At 40.4% G+C, this 18,475-nt stretch overlaps 1 protein-coding gene across 7 annotated transcripts in view; it reads right to left on the bottom strand.

The window, feature by feature from the left end:
* Positions 1 to 18,475, bottom strand: part of Ercc6l2 (ERCC excision repair 6 like 2) — an 89,043-nt gene that overhangs the window by 3,404 nt on the left and 67,164 nt on the right. For 5 of the 7 annotated variants that reach the window (XM_006981728.4, XM_076573543.1, XM_076573545.1 and 2 more), the window contains one exon: positions 2,454 to 2,635. In XM_006981728.4, the coding sequence (XP_006981790.1) occupies positions 2,454 to 2,635 (182 nt within the window). Of the gene's footprint in view, positions 1 to 2,453; positions 2,636 to 6,751; positions 6,929 to 9,475; positions 9,597 to 18,475 lie in introns of all 7 variants that reach the window. The other 2 variants (XR_013051715.1, XR_013051716.1) reach the window with 2 other exon arrangements.

The raw sequence follows: 18,475 nt of genomic DNA, 5'->3' as shown, positions 1-18,475 counted from the left end.
GCAGCTCAGTCTAGCTAAGGGAGTCAAAGCAAAACAAAGCCGTCTCCTGGTGAAAGGGTACAATCAGCTCTTACTGGCACGCACAGTGGGTACCTATGTGCTTAGAAGGGCAGGAGGGGTTCTCTACGGCCACCTCTGCCCAGGTAAGGATGAGCTAGGAACCCTCAAGGCTAGTTCTTAGGGGCTCTAGAACACCGCAGAACAGATGGAATGCGGAAGTGGCTAGCATCGTGGGGCTGCATGGCCATCACTCTGGAAAGCAGCAGTCTGTGGCTCAAGGAACCTAAATATTTTTTCTACCTCCACTTTACCAGGGTTCCAGAAGGCCCATTTGTGTATGTACACATAGACGTGTTTGTTAGCATCTTACTCTAGGAAGGCAGTTCACTTCTTCAAATAACATCTTACTTTTTCTCTCTCTTTTTTCTTTTTTTGGTTTTGAGACAGAGTTCCCCCTATGTCGCCCATACTGCCTCAATTTTCTCCTACATACAACAAACATTCTTAGGGTAAAACAATGGTTTTTTTTAATGTATGTAAGTAGCAGCATTAAACACTACTGCTCTTTGTGGTTTCCTGTTCATTTGTTTCTGCCTCCCAGGCCAGGTTACAGTCTCTTGTGGTTGTAGTGGTGGTGCCCATGTTTTTTGTGGCTGAGATAAATGCCATGACTTCTGGAGCTCACTAGTGTCTTGTCACATCTTCCAAATTCAGAGATTCCACACCTGATCAATAGTCATACCTACCCAGTGTATTTCATTGCACAAGTAAAAACTCCCCAATTTCTGTCCTGGAAACTTCCCATGTTCTTGTGAACAAAAGCATGCTCTTAAAGGGCTCTACTTTCACATCACAAGTAATAGGATATTATTATTCTGCCTATTACTCATCTCCAAATCCATTTCTAGGACCTAATAAATGTTTGTACTTATTTATAAAGATTTAGTGACCAAGAGGGTTTTAAGATTTTTAAATTTTTTTTTATTTATCCAAGACTTGGTGATGTCTCAGCAGATGCCAAAATGACTTTATCTCTGCTGTGCTGAGATGATATATGACCTCACCTGTGACCCTGGGGCAGGTCACCCCTGAGAGGAGTGCTCTTTCAACACTATTTAACCCAAGGGACTTTTGAGTGATTTCAATAGAATTTTCTCTAAGAATTCAAGAAAAAGCAAGGTATAATTAGGAACATAAGCTGACCATTTTTGTTTTCTTTTTTTTTGTTTGTTTGTTTTATTTTGTTTTTTTCTTTTCTTTTTTTTTTTTTCCCCGAGACAGGGTTTCTCTGTGTAGTCTTGGCTGTCCTGATCTCACTCTATAGACCAGGCTGGCCTCGAACTCCGCCTGGCTCTGCCTCCTGAGTGCTGGGATTAAAGGTGTGCGTCACCACTGCCCAGCCAAGCTGACCACTTTTGTGAGAAAAAAAATTAGTAGAGTAGCTTTAGGAAAAGGGAAAAACAAATTAGAAGTCCATTAGCATGTCTATCAGAAGTTATGATGGCTAAAGTTCCAAAACATTTCTCCTCTTAGGAAGGAGCTGAACCACATCTGACATCACCATGCCACTGTCTTTGCTTTCTGAGGGCTAGAGGTGCTGAAAGCCCAAAGAAGCCCATCACGTGGCTGCTACAAGATACTGCCTTGACTCTACCTGACTATGATGGCAGCAGGAGAGGTGGGGTGCCCAAGCAGGTCCTGGCATTCTAACATCACTCTTTACCTTTCTACCTAGCATAAGACATTTCCTCGTGGGCTGGGTAAACAATGAAAGGAAGCCAGAAGGAATCACTATTATACTTCCTTTTGAACACACACTGCTATAGGGACCAAGACCCAAGTTTCTTTAATGACTAGGGAAATATAGTCAGCCTTCTAGAAGAGTAACTGGCCACAATGAAAAAGCATGCCCTGCAGAAATCACTGTTGCAAGCTTGCCAGGCAGGACGAGGTGCTGCCACATGCTAGCTCTACTGGTTACTGCAGGCTTGCTGCTCCTTGCTGGCAGCTCAGAGATCAACTGTGAATAAGAGCTGGTATCTTTTCCACTGTCCAGAGGCCACATGGACCAGGGTTATGAGTTCACCTCACCATCTCTTGATGACATTCTTGGTAACATGAATGCCTGTGTGTGGAGATCCCTAGCTTACTCATTTCTTCACCTAACCCTGGAGACTGCTCCATTTCCATGTTAGTCCCCTACATCTCTGTAATTCCAGAACTTAGCAAGGTAAGGCATGAGATTCATAATACCAGCCTGAACTATAGATAGCAAATTCCAGGCAAGTTTGAGCTACTTAGTGAGATCCTGTCTCAAAAGCATTTTTTACATAGAAAAGTTCTAATTTTCTGAAATTTGGATGTGAGGTATGGTTATACATTATATATTTTATTATGAAGCTATACTTCTTCTGAGAATTAGCCTAAGTCTAGAGTTACCACAGACAACATACCTGCGGATTCCTTTTGGTGTTTCTCCAATGATGAAGGTGGTCTGGTTAGTACGGTAGACATCTTTCTTTTTCTGGCTTACAGGGTGGGATACACACAGAGGAGAGGAAATGCTTCCATCACTTGGTGGCTGGTCTTTCTCTGTAGGTGTCACTATGTGTGCATTCATCTCATTTTTGTATGTCTGTAAAAAAAGGATGTAAAAACTAAGCCTGGAAAAACAGTTTTGGATCAATAATACAAAGAACATTACACTTATTTCCCAGATACTCTTTATAGTAAAGCAGATCACATTATTCAACTGAAGCAACTATTGGAGGATGTTAGTCTAGACCTTTAAAAGGACAGAATATGGGAAAATGTGGTCTATTGTCTACTGTCAAGGATGTGAATGTTCTGACACACAGGCTGATAACTACTATCCTAAGGATAATAACCAACGATTAAATGAATAAAGGCTCAGAATTGGTCTGTCTAGGCAAGATGTGTGTGGTTGTCCACACCTGTAATCTCAGCAATTTGGAGGTAGAGGTAAATGGATCAGGCATTCAAGGTCATTCAGAAGAATAATGGACTACCAGGCCAACCTGAGCTAATGAGACCCAACCTCAAAAATAAAACAGGACTCGAGATCAGTCAATAGGAAGAGATGCTTGCATGCAGAACTGATAACCAGATCCCACAAGGAGGCAGGAGAGAACCAATACCAGAGAGTTGTCCCCTGAGCTACATATGCATGTTACAGCACACACATGTGCCCCTGTAAATAAATAACATTAAAAATTAAACCCAAAAAAGTCTACCTTATTTGTGTTTCTTGTAAATGTTATGAAGCAGTTTTTGTTTAATTTTATATAAGCATATAACCTAGAAAACTGAATCATTATGTAACAAAAAGGGAAACCAATTTCATAAGTCCTCTGTTAGGCTGAAGAATATTCAGTATTATAAAAATATCATCAGCTTGACAGTGGTGGTGCATACCTTTAATCCCAGCACTCAGGAGGTAGAGACAGGTGCATCTCTGTGAGTTTGAGGCCAGCCTGGTCTATAGGATAGTCAGGGATAGACAGAGAAACCCCGTTTCAAAAAAAAAAAAAAAAAATAGACAAAACCAAACTACACACACACACACACACACACACACACACACACACACACACACACACACAGAGAGATACACTGTCTACAGTTTGTAAGTTATAAATAAAACCAAACTTACTTTACAATAATTTTGTTTAGTGTGAATTGACCTAAAATAGTGGGTCAGGAAAAATATTATATGCTTCTAATTTCAAAGGCAAGTGTGGCCAGGTTGAAAGTTCTATTCCATTCCAATAATAAAAATAATATAAACAAATTTACAACAAAAGCATATTTAAGTTCAAAAGTAAGAAAATCAAACTTTCTAGGTTCCAAAACCAAAGAAATGAGATAGCAATGAGTGGGAGCCCAGCAGGCCATAGGTGAGTACTTTAGAACATGGCCTGCAGACATGAACCACTAGAGACAAAACAGAATGGCCAGCTGGTGGCAACTGGAGAATCTGATTTTGTACATCCTGGTTGGTATGAAAAGCTATGCTGAAAATCAACATTAAACAACTGGCCAAGAGCCAGCGAAAACCAGAGTCCAGTGAGGTACAAATACCAAAACAGTATAGGAAGGCTTCCATAATCAAAAAGAAGGCCTGTAATCAGAGGGGAAAAGAATTCAGAAAGTCATAAAGAACACTAAAGATCTGCCATTGTTAAGTCACAGGTGCAGCCAGGATGACAGGGAATCAGGCAATCTGAAGGCCACTTTCAATGACCTTATGTGAAAGATTAAAAAAAAAAAAAAAAGAAAAAGAAAAACCCAGAAAGGCATTTATAAGCACACCTGAGACAGTGCCAAATACAAGCTTTAAGAAATAAATTTAAATAAAACAGAAACAACATATGGGTTAGACAGCAGACAGACAGATCTGCAATGATAAGCTGATCAACTAGGGTAATAAAATAACTCAGAATGTAGCGTATGTATTGAATGAAGAAGAGATGGGAAACATACTGAGAAGTACACGGACAGAATTCAGGAAACAGGAGAGATAATACAACCATAGGGCAAAGAATTAAAGACGACAAAACTTCACACTAAAAAAGGAGAGACTATTTTCACTAGGAACAATGAAAATAAATGTCTTCCTTTAGGTTACAGATAAGGGAGTAGTCTAAAAACTACTGGCGGGAGAGATGGTAGAAAAGACTTCTAACTAGTGCCAGCAGAATGGAACAGGGTAAGCCTTCAGTATGCACACAAGGCGATGCCACCTACAACCCCACACCAGTCAGACTACAGCTGGACGACTGCTCGGGCAGGCACTGCAGGGCATGCCTGTACTCTCAAGCTCCCTGAGAAGCTGAAGCAGGGCTGTCTGGTGGAGGTCCATCTGTATAACACAAAGAGAGATGATCTCAAAAACACAGAAGGGAAATTTCAAGCATAAAAGAATTCATTGGCTACATGTTGTTGATAATAAAGTAATTTTTTCTCTTTGATGGTGGGCTGGCTAGTTTTATGTCAACTTGATACAAGCTAGTCACTGGAGAGGAGGAAGCCTCAATTGAGAAAAATGCTTCAATAAGATCAGGCTACAGATGGGCTGTAGGGCATTTTTTAAAATTAGTGATTGATGTGGGAGGGCCCATTGTGGGTGGGACCACCACCTGGCATGTGGTTGTAGATTCTATAATAAAGCAGGCTGAGCAAGCCATGGGGTGCAAGCAAATAAGCAGTACCCTTCCATGGCTTCTGCATCAGCTCCTGCCTCCAGGTTCCTGCGCTGTTTGAGTTTCCTGTCCTGGTTTTCTCAACGATAAACTACAATGCGGAACTATAAGCTAAATAAACCCTTTACTCCCCAACTTGTATTTTGGTCATGGTGTTTCATCGCAGCAACAGAAACCCTGAGACGGGTGGGAACCAAAATGGCCCGTTCACAAGACAGGTAGAGAGCGCACTGTGATCCCATGGGTAGTCTAAGTACCCATTATACTCCTGTTACTCTGCATCTGAGATACAAACACACTTAGGTACACACGGAAGCCATATTTCCTAGGGATATAGGAGGTAAGACCACTTAAAAACTATGTACATTTAGCCCCTCCTTTTCCTAAAACAACATGTATATATTAACTTACTTTCATAAGGGTTTCTCTGTAGCTTTGTGCCTTTCCTGGAACTCACTTGGTAGCCCAGGCTGGCCTCGAACTCACAGAGATCCGCCTGCCTCTGCCTCCCGAGTGCTGGGATTAAAGGCATGTGCCACCACCGCCCGGCTCCGATGTTTGTTTTTAAAACAAACAAAAAAAATGTATGCTGTACACCCCCCCCCACTTTAAAGTGACTGTATGCAAACCATTTCTAATGAAGATAAACAGACATCTTCAGAATCTATGATGGTGCCCATGCACAAACAGTGCCAGGCAGACAGGTGCTATCGAAGCTCTGCTAAGAGCCGTCAGTAATACTGAAAGCTCCTTTGTTAAGGTCATCATGTTTTTAAATTGTCTGAAGACATTATCAATAAAGAGAAGAAAATACTGATCTTTACGATAAATCCAAAAGAGGTTATTATGTATTTATTTCCATCAAAAATAAGATGAGGACTACAAGTTACTGACAGCTTCTAAATTCCCAGAAATTACTGTTCATTGTTTTAAGAGACAGGAATGCTAATATGAACATAAAGAGAATAAACAGAAGAGCAATTGAGCCAACCAAGAACTCTCCTTCCTCTTACACTGTGATTTCTGAACCCATGCAGAGACGGTGCTGGCCAATGGCTCTTTTCAATTGTTTATGTGATTGCTCTTTCTGACATAAAAAGCTCACATTTTATATACATTTAAATAATTGGTTTTATAAATCCTTCAAGAATTCAGTCTTTGCAACCAAAGATACTGGATAAATGGGTCATTAGATTTTCTGAAATATTTCACAATTTAAAACCAGATTCTTAAAAGGATAAAAATCATTTTCCCCCTCACATGAATTCTACATCCTACATTTTATTATTTTTTTAAAAAAGACATGACTTCAAATTGCTATTTTAGTAGATAATTTTACTATTTTATTGAAATTAGGTTGTAAGACATAAATTTGTATTTAGCTCAACTGTATTAAGATTTCAGGAATGTCTGTGCTGTCACATTTATACTGAATTATAAGTGTGGAATGGAGGTAGTGGATTATGTTCTGATTGCTGTAGAACAAGTTACCATGGTATTACTGGCTTGAAACAACATAAACTCCTGACCTTACATTTCTGTAGGTATGTCTGACACAGGTCTCACTGGGCTAAAATCAAAGTGCTGGCAGAGTTATGTTCCTTTTCTGAGGCTCTAGGGGACAATTCATTTCCATTCTTTTCCAACTCCCAGATGCAGAACACAGTCTTGTCTTCCTGTAACACTTCTTTCAGGGTCACTCCACCCTGTGAGGACAGTCAGGAAGGATTCTGTTGGTGAGAATGGACGTGACTAAGTCTGGCCAGATACTCAAGGCAAAGGATTCTGGTCAGCTGGGTAGTATCCTTCAATAGTACCCATCCAGTCAACAAGGTCAGCTTGATTCAACCTCAACTGCACCTTCAATCTTAATTCTCTGTTAGTCAGGTGAGGTAACACACTAACAAATTCCAGAGATTAGCCATGGATAAGAATCTTAGGGACTATGGAACTTTTTCTTACTAAGGGTCCTTTGCTAGAGTCCACTGATCCTATGAAGATTCTAGGGACCACAGAGAAAGGTACCCTTGAACCTTCTGAAGCTGCATTTGCAGAATATGTATGTGAGCATCCATACATCTCTCAGACAGAATAACCTAGGACTTTCTCAGAAGGTGTATGTGAGCAGAAACAATTATGAACTGCTGGTTTACATGGAAGCTCCATTTATGTAGTTTTTAAAAATCCTATTCTTTTTGAAAAATACTATCCATATGAATTTATAAACATCTTGGTGCTCTTGTTACAGAGGAGGTTTAAAAGTAATGCTGTCCCCTTTAACATTAGGATGGGGTAAAGCTGCTCTTGTGACTCAAGGCATCAAGCTAGAAACACCTTTCTTCTCCTAGAGAGTAGGACAGGCAGCAACTGGATAGCTAGGTTAGAACTGGATGGAAAGCTTTGCAATTACAAGGTGAAGGAAGAAAGCAAAACCAGTAGCTGAAGTTTCTGTACGCCCAGTCTCATCGTATCTTGTTAGGCCATGTTCAGTGGATACCCATGGGAAGTCTGTTTTTTTTTTTTTTTTTTTTGCAGGGGGGACCAACACAATGGAGGTGGTGTTGAATCAGGGAAAAACCCTGTTTCTGCACAGCCACAATTATCCTCCTTTCTACTGACTGGTAAATTGGTCAAGACAGTGTTTCAGTATATATCCCAGGTTGGCCTTTAACTCATTATGTAAGTCCCACATTGGCCTTAAGCTCACAATTCTTGCCTGTCTCCTGTGTGCTAGAATTACAAACATGAACCTGGCATCTCTAGTATTTTCTCTAAAAATTTGTTACAGTTTATATATGAAATGCTCCTACAGGCTCATGAATTTGAACATTTGGTCCCCAGCTGGTGGCACTGTCTGAGGAAGCTGTGGAACCTTAGGAATGTAGGCTTTGCTGACAGACATAGACCATTAGGGTTAGTATTGCGGGTTACAGCCTGGCCCTGCTTTTGATCCTCCTCTTCCTAACTTGCCGAAACGTGTGGAGTCTCTGCCACACGCTTCTGCTGTCACAGACTCTAACACGCCTTCTCCACATGACAAACTGAAGCTCTGAGCCAAAGTAAGTCTTCACCTTGAGAAAGTACTTCAATAATGAAAATACTTTTATTAGTTTTTTCCTTTTGAGATGATTTAATTTCCTTTTTCTTTTGAGACATGGTTTTGTTGTATAACTCAGATTAGCCTCAAATTCACAATCTTCCTATCTCTGCTCCTGAGTGCTAGGACTACAGATGTCCCACACCATACCCAGATTCAAAACTAATCTTAATTTTTTTAAGATTTATTTATTTTATGTGTATGAGTGTTTTGCCCGCATAACGATGTAAGAAGATGGTATTACATCTCTTAGAACTGGAGTAACGCTTGCCTGAAGATCAGAGAACAGAACTAGCAACTAGATTAGACATAGAGGCTAGACAGGGGTGGCACACATCTTTAATCCTAGCACTCGGGAGGCAGAGATCTGTCTGGATCTCTGTGAGTTCAAAGCCACCCTGGACTACATGAGATTGACTCAGTCTAGGAGAGAAAGTGGTGGCACACACCTTTAATCCCAGCACAAAGAAGGAAGTGATAGCGCAGGTGGAGAAAGGTATATAAGGCATGAAGACAGGAACTAAAGCCTTTTCAGTTGAGGAAGCTCATTTGGCTAGAAGTCTTTTGGCTGAGGAAAGCTTTTTAGGCTGAAGAGTCCTAGAGGTAAGAGGTGGCTTGTTCCTTTGTCTCTCTGATCTTCAGGTAAATTTTATTAGGGTACACAATATATCACCACATTACTGCACAAACAGAAGAAATGCAGCAATCATTCCTCAATAATATAAACAAAGTTAAATACATCCATCTGATGATAAGATGCACTGAACAGAAACCAGGAAGTTATTCATAAAGTTGAACTTATCAGAGGACAATAAAGTAATAATTTTAATTAATAAGCAGTAGGTAACATCTCTTTCTTCTTTGGACATGCAGAGTCTACATGGAACAGTCAGCTGAAAATGGGAAAACAAGGGAACACTCCTGCTGTCCTTTCAGAGCTTTAGATAAAGACAAAAATAGGCTAAGCTAATTATGTGGAACCTAATGTTATGGCACTGAAACTTATAGTATAATATAGTATGTTGCTTTTACAAAAAATTGTTATTACATTTTAGTATATAAAAGTTAATCTATATAAAACACTTCTACAAACGACAACTTTCGAAAGTCAGTTATTTTCTTCTATCATGTGGGTCCCAGGGTTGCTGGCCTTTACCTGCTAAGCCATCTTGATAGCTCTCCTTCTTATTCCTTTAGTGAAATGCATGTGCTATAATTAAAAAGGCCTGAGCCAAGGTGCCTTTTCATTCAAGCAATGGATTTGATTTCAGATGCAACTAAAAAAAAAAAAAAGAAAAGAAAAGAAAAGCTCATCCTCCTGAGACTTCAGTGGCTCCCTGAGACACAGAATCCGCCAGCTCTGACTGGACCAAGAGGTGAGAGACTCTTCTCCCACTCAGAGAGTTCTATCTCTAGGACCTATGCCCTGGGGCACAAGTTGTGTCCCACCCCCACTCAGTCATCACTGCCCCAGTTGCAGACCAGCAGGGAAGAGTCCTGCAGGTAGGCCTCCCCACCAACACCTGCCATCAGACCCTGAAATCTACAAGACCTACTCCCTCCCCCAAACCCACCTATCACCCCCCACCTCAGTGGCTCCCTGAGACACAGGAAAACTACAGATTTTTCAATATGAAAGGGTTAAGAAGAAAAAACTGCCAGGCGGTGGTGGCACATGCCTTTAATCCCAGCACTCGGGAGGCAGAGCCAGGGGATCTCTGTGAGTTCGAGGCCAGCCTAGTCTACAGAGTGAGTTCCAGGAAAGGCACAAAGCTACACAGGGAAACCCTGTCTCGAAAAACCAAAAAAAAAAAAAAAAAAAAAAAAAAAAGTAGGAGGAGGAGGAGGAGGAGAAGAAAACTATAGATAGCAATCCTTAATGTCAGTATACTTTCAAAAGGAAGGTTCCTTCTACCTCACAGCTGTATGCTTACATTTTCATTTTTCTGTTTATTCAGTCACATATGGACTGTATATACCAGGAAATAGCACTATATAGTTCAGAGAATGTTTAAAAAACAAAAACCTCTTTTTATTAACATTGATTGAAGTGAAAAATAAATTTAGAAGTAAACTGCTAAAGAACCATAGAGGGCACTTGCATAGGAATAATAAGGGAATGAGAATTTGATGGGAAAAGGCCCTCATAACCACCTCCTGTAACAAATGGGTCAAGAGATGAAAATCCAGGAGAGTGAGGAATTTATTTATTTTTGACACAGGTTTTTCAATGTAGTTTCAGGTGGCCTTAAAACTAATCATGTAGCCCAACCTAGCCTTGAACTTGAGTACTTCTGCCTCCACCTTCAGAATGTTGTGGTTATACAAGCTTGCCACAATGTCCACTGTGAGGCTAACTTTTGAAGACAATCATGAAGAGCCTGCTGTGGTCTGAACGAAAATGGCCCTCAGCCTCACAGGGAGTGGCGCTATTGGGAGGTGTGGCCTTGTTGGAGTAGATGGGGCCTTGTTGGATGAAGTGTGTCACTGGGGATGGGCTCTGGCATTTCAGAAGCCCAAGCCAGGCCCAGTGGCTCGCTTTCTTCCTGCTGCCTACAGATCGGGACGTAGAACTCTGAGTTATCTCTCTAGTACCATGTCTGCCTGCATGCTGCCAAGCTTCCCTACATGATGATACTGGACTAAACCTCTGAACTGTAAACTAGCCCCAACTAAATGTTTCCCTTTATAAGAGTTACCATGGTCTTGATGTCTCTTCACAGCAATAAAACTCCAAGAAAAGCCTCTAGCTCCTACTTTACAGAAAAGGTATAAAGGTATTATGGATAATCTCTCTTGGGGCTAGTTCTGGGGCCGCATCCATCACCAGCATATAGTATCACCCCAGCTCACTTTTCCCTGCACACTGCAGAGGAAGGATGCTCAGAGTAGTGCCCAGGCAGGATAGCCTATACGTGGCAGGCTAGCAGGAAATAGTGAAATCTTCCACTGGGCAGATATGGAAGGGATCTAGCTATGGAGCTGGTTCCTTTTAAAGCACACCAGAAAAGAACAGTGTGTATGTACCGGCAACGCTGAAGTCTCCAGAAGGCTTGATCAGTAATAGGAAACTGGAACTAAGAGGAGATCTTAAAGGCAGTGGAAAGTCATGATGGAGGAAGGCTCAACTCAGAAGGCTAGTTCTAAGATAAACAGAGGATGACCTGCCTATCCCAGAAAAGTCTGGAGCCTACAGCTTGTTCCTAAGACTAGCACAGAGCTCTAAAGACACTCTAAGGTCATCATCATGTGTGGCCATACTCTTCCATCATCCTGATCACACCACATATGCCACGAAGACTACAAATCAAGTGTCCTTTCAGTTTCTGTCTTCATCAAGCCTTAAACATTGAAGTCTGAGGCTGCAATGTTTTGTTTACACATCTGTTTAAACAAAAGACTTAAAAACAGATCTCTTTGGTTAAGGGCCAAACTGTAAGCACACACAAAGGCATAAATTTGCTTATCTTTGTAATACAAGGAACGGGGAGTACTATCAAAACAGACAGCACAGTGTAAGTAAATTCATTCAAATGGCAGCTGGGTCCAAAGTGACAAAACTATTTAAGGATCTTTTCACAAGGGTGAAAATATTCAAATTAATTATGTAAGGTTATCATAATGCAGGTCTCTGTAGTCAACAAAAATGTACATTTAAAAGCTACTCTTAAGCCTTAAGCCATCGTCTGGGAGGAAAACCCAACTGGTTAGAGGACTCACCCAAATATACACCAGTCACATTTTCTGCATGTTATAAAAATGGCAGGCCTGAAAACACAAGCAGATTCAAATCCAGAATATGTTGTGGGAAGAAGAGGAGACTGACGTTGGCAACTCTAGCTCCTTTCTTCCCAGAAGGTTTAACAACTGTGTCTAAAGCAACTTTATTTTGTGGTGGTTTTCTTGGTTTTGACAGGATCACTTTGTGTTCTAGGCTAGCTTAAAACTCAGAATGTAGCATAGGATGGTACTGAACTTACAATTTTGCTTCAGACTCTGGAGTGCTGGTACTATATAAATGTGTACCTCCATGTCCAGTCTCTAGCATGAAATTTCACAGAACTTGGCTGGTAGGTGGCCCAGCAGACAACCTGAGTTCAATCCCCAGACCACATGTGGTAGAAGTGGAGCAATGATTTCTACAAACTCTATACACACCCACACACACCCACACCCACACACACCCACGCACGCATGCGCCATGCATGGTGAAACACACACACACACACACACACACACACACACACACACACACACACACTAAATAAATGTTTAAAAAAAAAACCGAAGAAACTGTGGGAGTTTCACATAACTGTGGGAGACTGAAAATAAAAGTCACAATTTGACTTCAGGCATGGGACAGGGCATCTTCCTTACTCCATTCTCCATATGCTCCTTTATTAAGTAGCTTCCTGTGCCAGCACTATGACCAACAATGATGAATAACCAACAGGCATGTTGCTAAAACCTGACTAATCCTTCTGCATTACATGCCAGTGTGACTACTTTAATTTGAGTAGCTGAGTTGAAGTTTTATTGTAAAAATGATGGTAGGGATCTACTTTATGCTGTATTTTAATAAGGGATTTCAGTAACAAGCATTTGGTGAATGCCCACTCCTGTTGCCATTGCTAAGTGGTGGTGGTCATATTTAGAAGCATATGTTATGATCTTAATCCTCAAGTCACTTGTAACATACATAAATAAAGAACAGATACACATGAGGTTAAGTTACAGTAAGTTCATATCCCATCAGCAACAATGACTGGCATCAAGAAATGTGTATTAGAAAGTCAGTCAGCAGATTAGATATGGAGGTGTAGGGTTCCTCACAAACCTGCAAGTATTTCTATGTTTAAGGAAAACAAAGTATTTTCCTTCTGCTCTCACACTACAATCCACACAAAAGGCTTCTGCTTTCAGTGTGTAAGGGTTTTCTGCACTAGCAGCAGATACTAGTGGCCATGCACTTGGTATCCTTTAATTTAATTTTGGCAACATCTCTCTAAGACTAGCATTTCCCTGACTCCAGATGCCAATTGCAAGCCTCAGTTTAGCTCAGCAGTGCCTGTTAGAGCAGCTCACATAACTTAAGAGAACATTGGCCTCTGCTCATTAGTTTATTACTCAGGATATTCCACATACTGAAGCAATATGCAGAGGCAAAGTCGGGGGGTGGGGGTGTGGAGCTCCCATGCCCACCCTGGGTATGCCACACTATAGTAACCTCCACATGCTCAGCTATTCAGAAGATCAAAACCCATCCTCCTTGGGTTTTATGGATATTTTACTACACAGGCATAATTGCTAGCAGGCTGGATGGGGAAACCCAGCAAGGACTGTCTGCCCCATTGTTCTTCTTAGCCTCCTCCCTCTAGGAATGGGACAGGACCCTTCCGGGGTGAGGATCTTAAGTCAGGGAATTTCTATAAGGTTGGCTCTAAAACAAAATGGCAGTATTGGTGGAAGACGTGTATCTAGGACCCACTTTGGAGAGGGCATTATAAGCCAAACAGTGGCCAAAACCAAAACATGTGTGTCAGAATATCACTATTTCTTATCCATATAGAGGACTCCAGTCTGGATACACTCAGTAATATCTCTGAGTAAGGTGATTTCCAAGAAGATTATAAAGTTGTTTATAGAAAAGATGATTCAAATCTAGGTGTTCTAAAGTGTTTAGAACACAGGCTGGGGTAAAGCTCTGTGGTAGTGTGCCTAACAAGTACAAAGGCCCAGTGTTCATCCCCATCACTAAAAACCAAACTAAACCAAACCAATCATATCCAACTTTAATAAAACAAACTCCCCAAGACCAAAACAGTGTCTGAATCCATTGGACCTTGACAAAACTAAACACTTATATCTTCTGAAAAAGTACCTATTCAAATGTAAACTCATTTTAGGTTATCAAAAGTGAGTCAGAGATACATCCTACTTAGGAAAATCTATACTTCAGGCTTATCTGAAGAGTTATGTTGAGAGTAGGAAAAATTGTGCTCCCCAAAGATGAACCCCCTCATAGGTTACCTAAAACCAAGCAGTAAGCCCTGAAACCATATACATATGATTAACATTACACAGATTGAGAAGTTTGTATTTTTATCTGTAGGTGTGCGTGTGCGTGTGTGTGTGTGTGTGTGTGTGTGTGTGTGTGTGTGTGTGTGTAAAACAGTATCAACTAAAAGAAAGAGAGGCCATAATCTGGAGAGGGAGCAAACAGGGTGGAGTATATATGGGAGAGATTGGAAGGAACAAAGAGAAGAAAATGATATAATTAAAATTTAATTAAAAAAGAAAAGAGAAGTCTTAACACAATTGTAATATAACTCTCAAATACCCATTTTAGAGCAAGAATTGGCCACACAAAGTTCTTCTGCTGAGTGAAGAAGAAAAAGCCTAAGAGGAAGGGCAGCTGAAGGAGAAACTAGTGGAGACCTAGGAAGGAGATAACATATTTGTGGTGGTACATACTGAAAGGCAGAGAGATTTGGGAGATATAAATGCAAAGCTGAATGCTATTAGTCTAAGTAAAGGAAAAGTACAAATCAGGGTTCTCCAAAGGAGAGTTAACATACACAGACACACATAGACAGACAGACACATGAAAGGATTTATTACATTGGCTTGTCTGAATAGAGGTTGTGTAGTGGGTAGCCATCTTCCTTTTAACTACGTGGAATGGCCTAAATAATTTCACCAATAGGTTGAATAATCCCACAATGGCTATCCATAGGTGAGAAACCAGAGAACTCAGTAGCTGCTCAGTCCAAGAAGCTGAGACCCAGAGAACCAATGATGCATCTCCAATCAGGGGTTGAAGGTCTGGAAGCTCCTTGGAGAGCTGCTGATGTGAGCTGGCATCCAAAGGTTAAAGAACTGCCAATGTCTGATGGCCACTGGCAACAACAACAGCAATGTACCCACTCAGGAAGGATCAAGTCAGTACATGAAGGAGTTCTCATCTAGCCAGAGCTCAGATCATGTTGAGGACAGATCTTCCTACTCAGGTTACCAGTCTTCATATTAATTGTCTAGAAAAACCATCAAAGACACAATACCCAGAGGCTGACTGCCAATTTTCTTGGCATCTCTCAATCCAGTCATGTTGACAGCTAAGATTAACCAAGACAATATTTAGAAAAAGTAAAAAAAAATCACGTCTTTGCCAAAATATCTTTGGTAGAGTTGATATTCCTCATAGTCTTGTCATGCTGCTCTGGGATGGTCTGTATGTCAAATTGCTCTGATTGGTCAATAAATAAAACACTGACTGGCCAGTGGCCAGGCAGGAAGTAGGCGGGACAAGCAGAGAAGAGAATTCTGGGAAGCGGAAGGCTGAGGCAGGGTGACACTGCCAGACGCCGCCATGACAAGCAGCATGTGAAGATGCTGGTAAGCCACAAGCCACGTGGCAAGGTATAGATTTATAAAAATGGATTAATTTAAGCTATAAGAACAGTTAGCAAGAAGCCTGCCACACCATACAGTTTGTAAGCAATATAAATCTCTGTGTTTACTTGGTTGGGTCTGAGTGGCTGTGGGACTGGTGGGTGACAGAGATTTGTCCTGACTGTGGGCCAGGCAGGAAAACTCTAGCTACATCATGCTTCTTGTGTATATGTATGTATTATCTGTGTGTGTGCCTGTTTGTGTGTGTGTTAGTGAGGGCATGCGTATACCACACTGTGTATGTGGAGGTCAGAGTACAACCTTGAATGTGGGTCAATTACTTTTGACATTGAAGCAGTGTGTCTTTGTGTTACCCACTGTGTATGCTCCTGGACATATCTTTGCCCAGGATAACTGGCCATGAGTTTCTAGGGACTCTCCTGTCTCTACCTCTCATCTCTCTATGGGAGCACTAGGATTACAGACATGTGCTACTGCAGGGGGCTTTCTCTTGAGTTCTGGGGATTCAAACTCAGGTTTCATGCTTATGCACCAATCAGTACTTTATCTACTGAGCTGTATCTTCAACTCTTGCTGCACTTCTTGGGTCCAGACAGAGTTTAACTCTTTGAATTACATATTTTTTCTTAAGGAAGGATGAATTCAATCTAGTTGTTGGTTGTTTTTTAGGTTTAATTGGAATAAATTTTTCAAAAACTAGGTATCTTAGAAAATTAAAAGATTAATATGTCACATATTAGAAAATCAAATCTGAAATATTTAAGTAGAGATCAAACAAGTGAAAGGAAAGCTCATGAAAAGACAAATGGTGAGAAAGGCCACAAGGATGGGAGCTGACAGCCATTCCTGAGGCCTGAAGGAGATCCTTAGCTTCCCATTTTAAAAATAAGTAAAATGAAATGTGTGTATATACTTCCCCTAAATTCTTCAAACTGAAATACAATGATTTTCCCCCAATTTTATGTTTATATAAAAACTCAGAATTCTATGTGTGGAGGCAGTGTTCTCGGATGACAAGGCCTAAGTGTTTCTATTAAGTGACCATGTCTGACTGATACCATGGTTTTCATAAAGGGATAAAATATAATTTGAAAAGCATTGTTGATTTCTTACTATCCCTTAGTTCATTAGGCAGAATCAATAAAAGTTCAATGAGGCTTTTTACCTCTGAACTTCTATTCTGTTACCAGAAGGCATTATCTGAAGAAATGACACTTTGTTAATTATTAAAATCTTACAACCATCTAAACCATGAAGTTTTTCAAAGTCCATTTCTCTGTGTAATCAGAAGGATCACCAGCTAGGAAAAGAGTTAGAATTATACCACTTCCTAATAAGAAAAATTACTTTTGTTAATCCAATCCAATCCAATGTCAGCTAAATTTTTAACTTCTTAAAAAATATGCAGGTGTGTATGTTTTCTCTACCCCTTATCATGGGAAATCAGCCATAGTTCAGGGCAGGTTCTTAATAAAATTAGAGGACTTAACAGGTAGCTAATAAGGTGTTTAAAAGAGTTATTGGTACAATGACAAAAAGTAATAACAGATAACTACACAGACCACAGAAGAGTCTAACTTCACATGACCCTTTAGCCGTCACCATAATTACAATCATAAAATCTATGTTCTGTTTTGAGTAATTTCAGCACTCTTTTTGCAAGGGGTTGAGTGTGTTTTGGATCCTATGAGGAAGGATGCCACAGGTTTTCTTGGAACCAGGCTGTAAGAAGGAACAGGCCTATGTGTACAAGAGCACTGGCTTGTCCTTCTGTTTAATAAACGAGTCCTCTTCACTCAGATGATACATTGTTTTTGTGGAACAGAATGTCACCTACAATCAATCTTCCTTCTAGGAATAAAAACACAAAGCCCCTTTCATGCCAATAGTAGTATCATAGCCTCATGCTTCTATACACAGCAATCCCAGAAATCTTAATCCTACTTGTTACATGAAAACAAAAACCTTTATGATAAAACTACAAAAAGTTTATATTGAGATAAAGAAGAAAAATTAATGACTTAAGAAAAATCCCACTGAGAGTTCATTCTGAAACCATATGCTGTACTTACTGGACTACCTCATAAACCAATCAATTATTTTATACCATTGACAATTATCCTGATAAAAATAGAATAATAGGATGCTTTCTTCCCCCCAAGTCTGCTCATTATCAACAGTCTATTCCTCCTTGCTGACTCCAAAGGCTGTATAAACATGCTGCAATCAATCCACCAAAGCTCACAGAAATCCTTGATTTAAGTAATCTACAAAATGTCAATCTAATATATGTACAAGAGAGGTTCCTGCTAACACATCTTGAGTTTACAGTATTCTCAACAATACTTAAATCTGTGTTAGTTATAAAAAGACACTCCCACCTCAGCCTGACAGCTCGTTTAGTTCTCTCATTTACAGCACACTGCAATAATATAAAGAAGGGTTTACTATTAATCCAGGTTTTACTACAAAGCGACCCATTATTTTTCTGTCAAACACTGGCAGGAGTGCCAAGTGTCTGTCATCCAATTCAGGGGATTAAGTCTTCTTTTATCGTCTGATACTTGTACCAATTTATAAAAATACAGATATAGTTTCTTAGAGTTGGTCACAGTCTATACTTTGGCTTGGATTCAGGCAGCAGAGGTGGACTATGACAGCTGGCAGGAAACTCAGGGGAGCATACATCCTCCCCCTTTAGTCACCATATCTCAGTTGCCATAGTGATTAATCCTTAATTGAA

Source organism: Peromyscus maniculatus, chromosome 5, assembly GCF_049852395.1.
Source record: "Peromyscus maniculatus bairdii isolate BWxNUB_F1_BW_parent chromosome 5, HU_Pman_BW_mat_3.1, whole genome shotgun sequence".
Taxonomy (NCBI): Eukaryota; Metazoa; Chordata; class Mammalia; order Rodentia; family Cricetidae; genus Peromyscus; species Peromyscus maniculatus.
The sequence above is the reverse complement of the archived record's forward strand: the minus strand, read 5'-3'. Positions and strand labels throughout refer to the sequence as shown.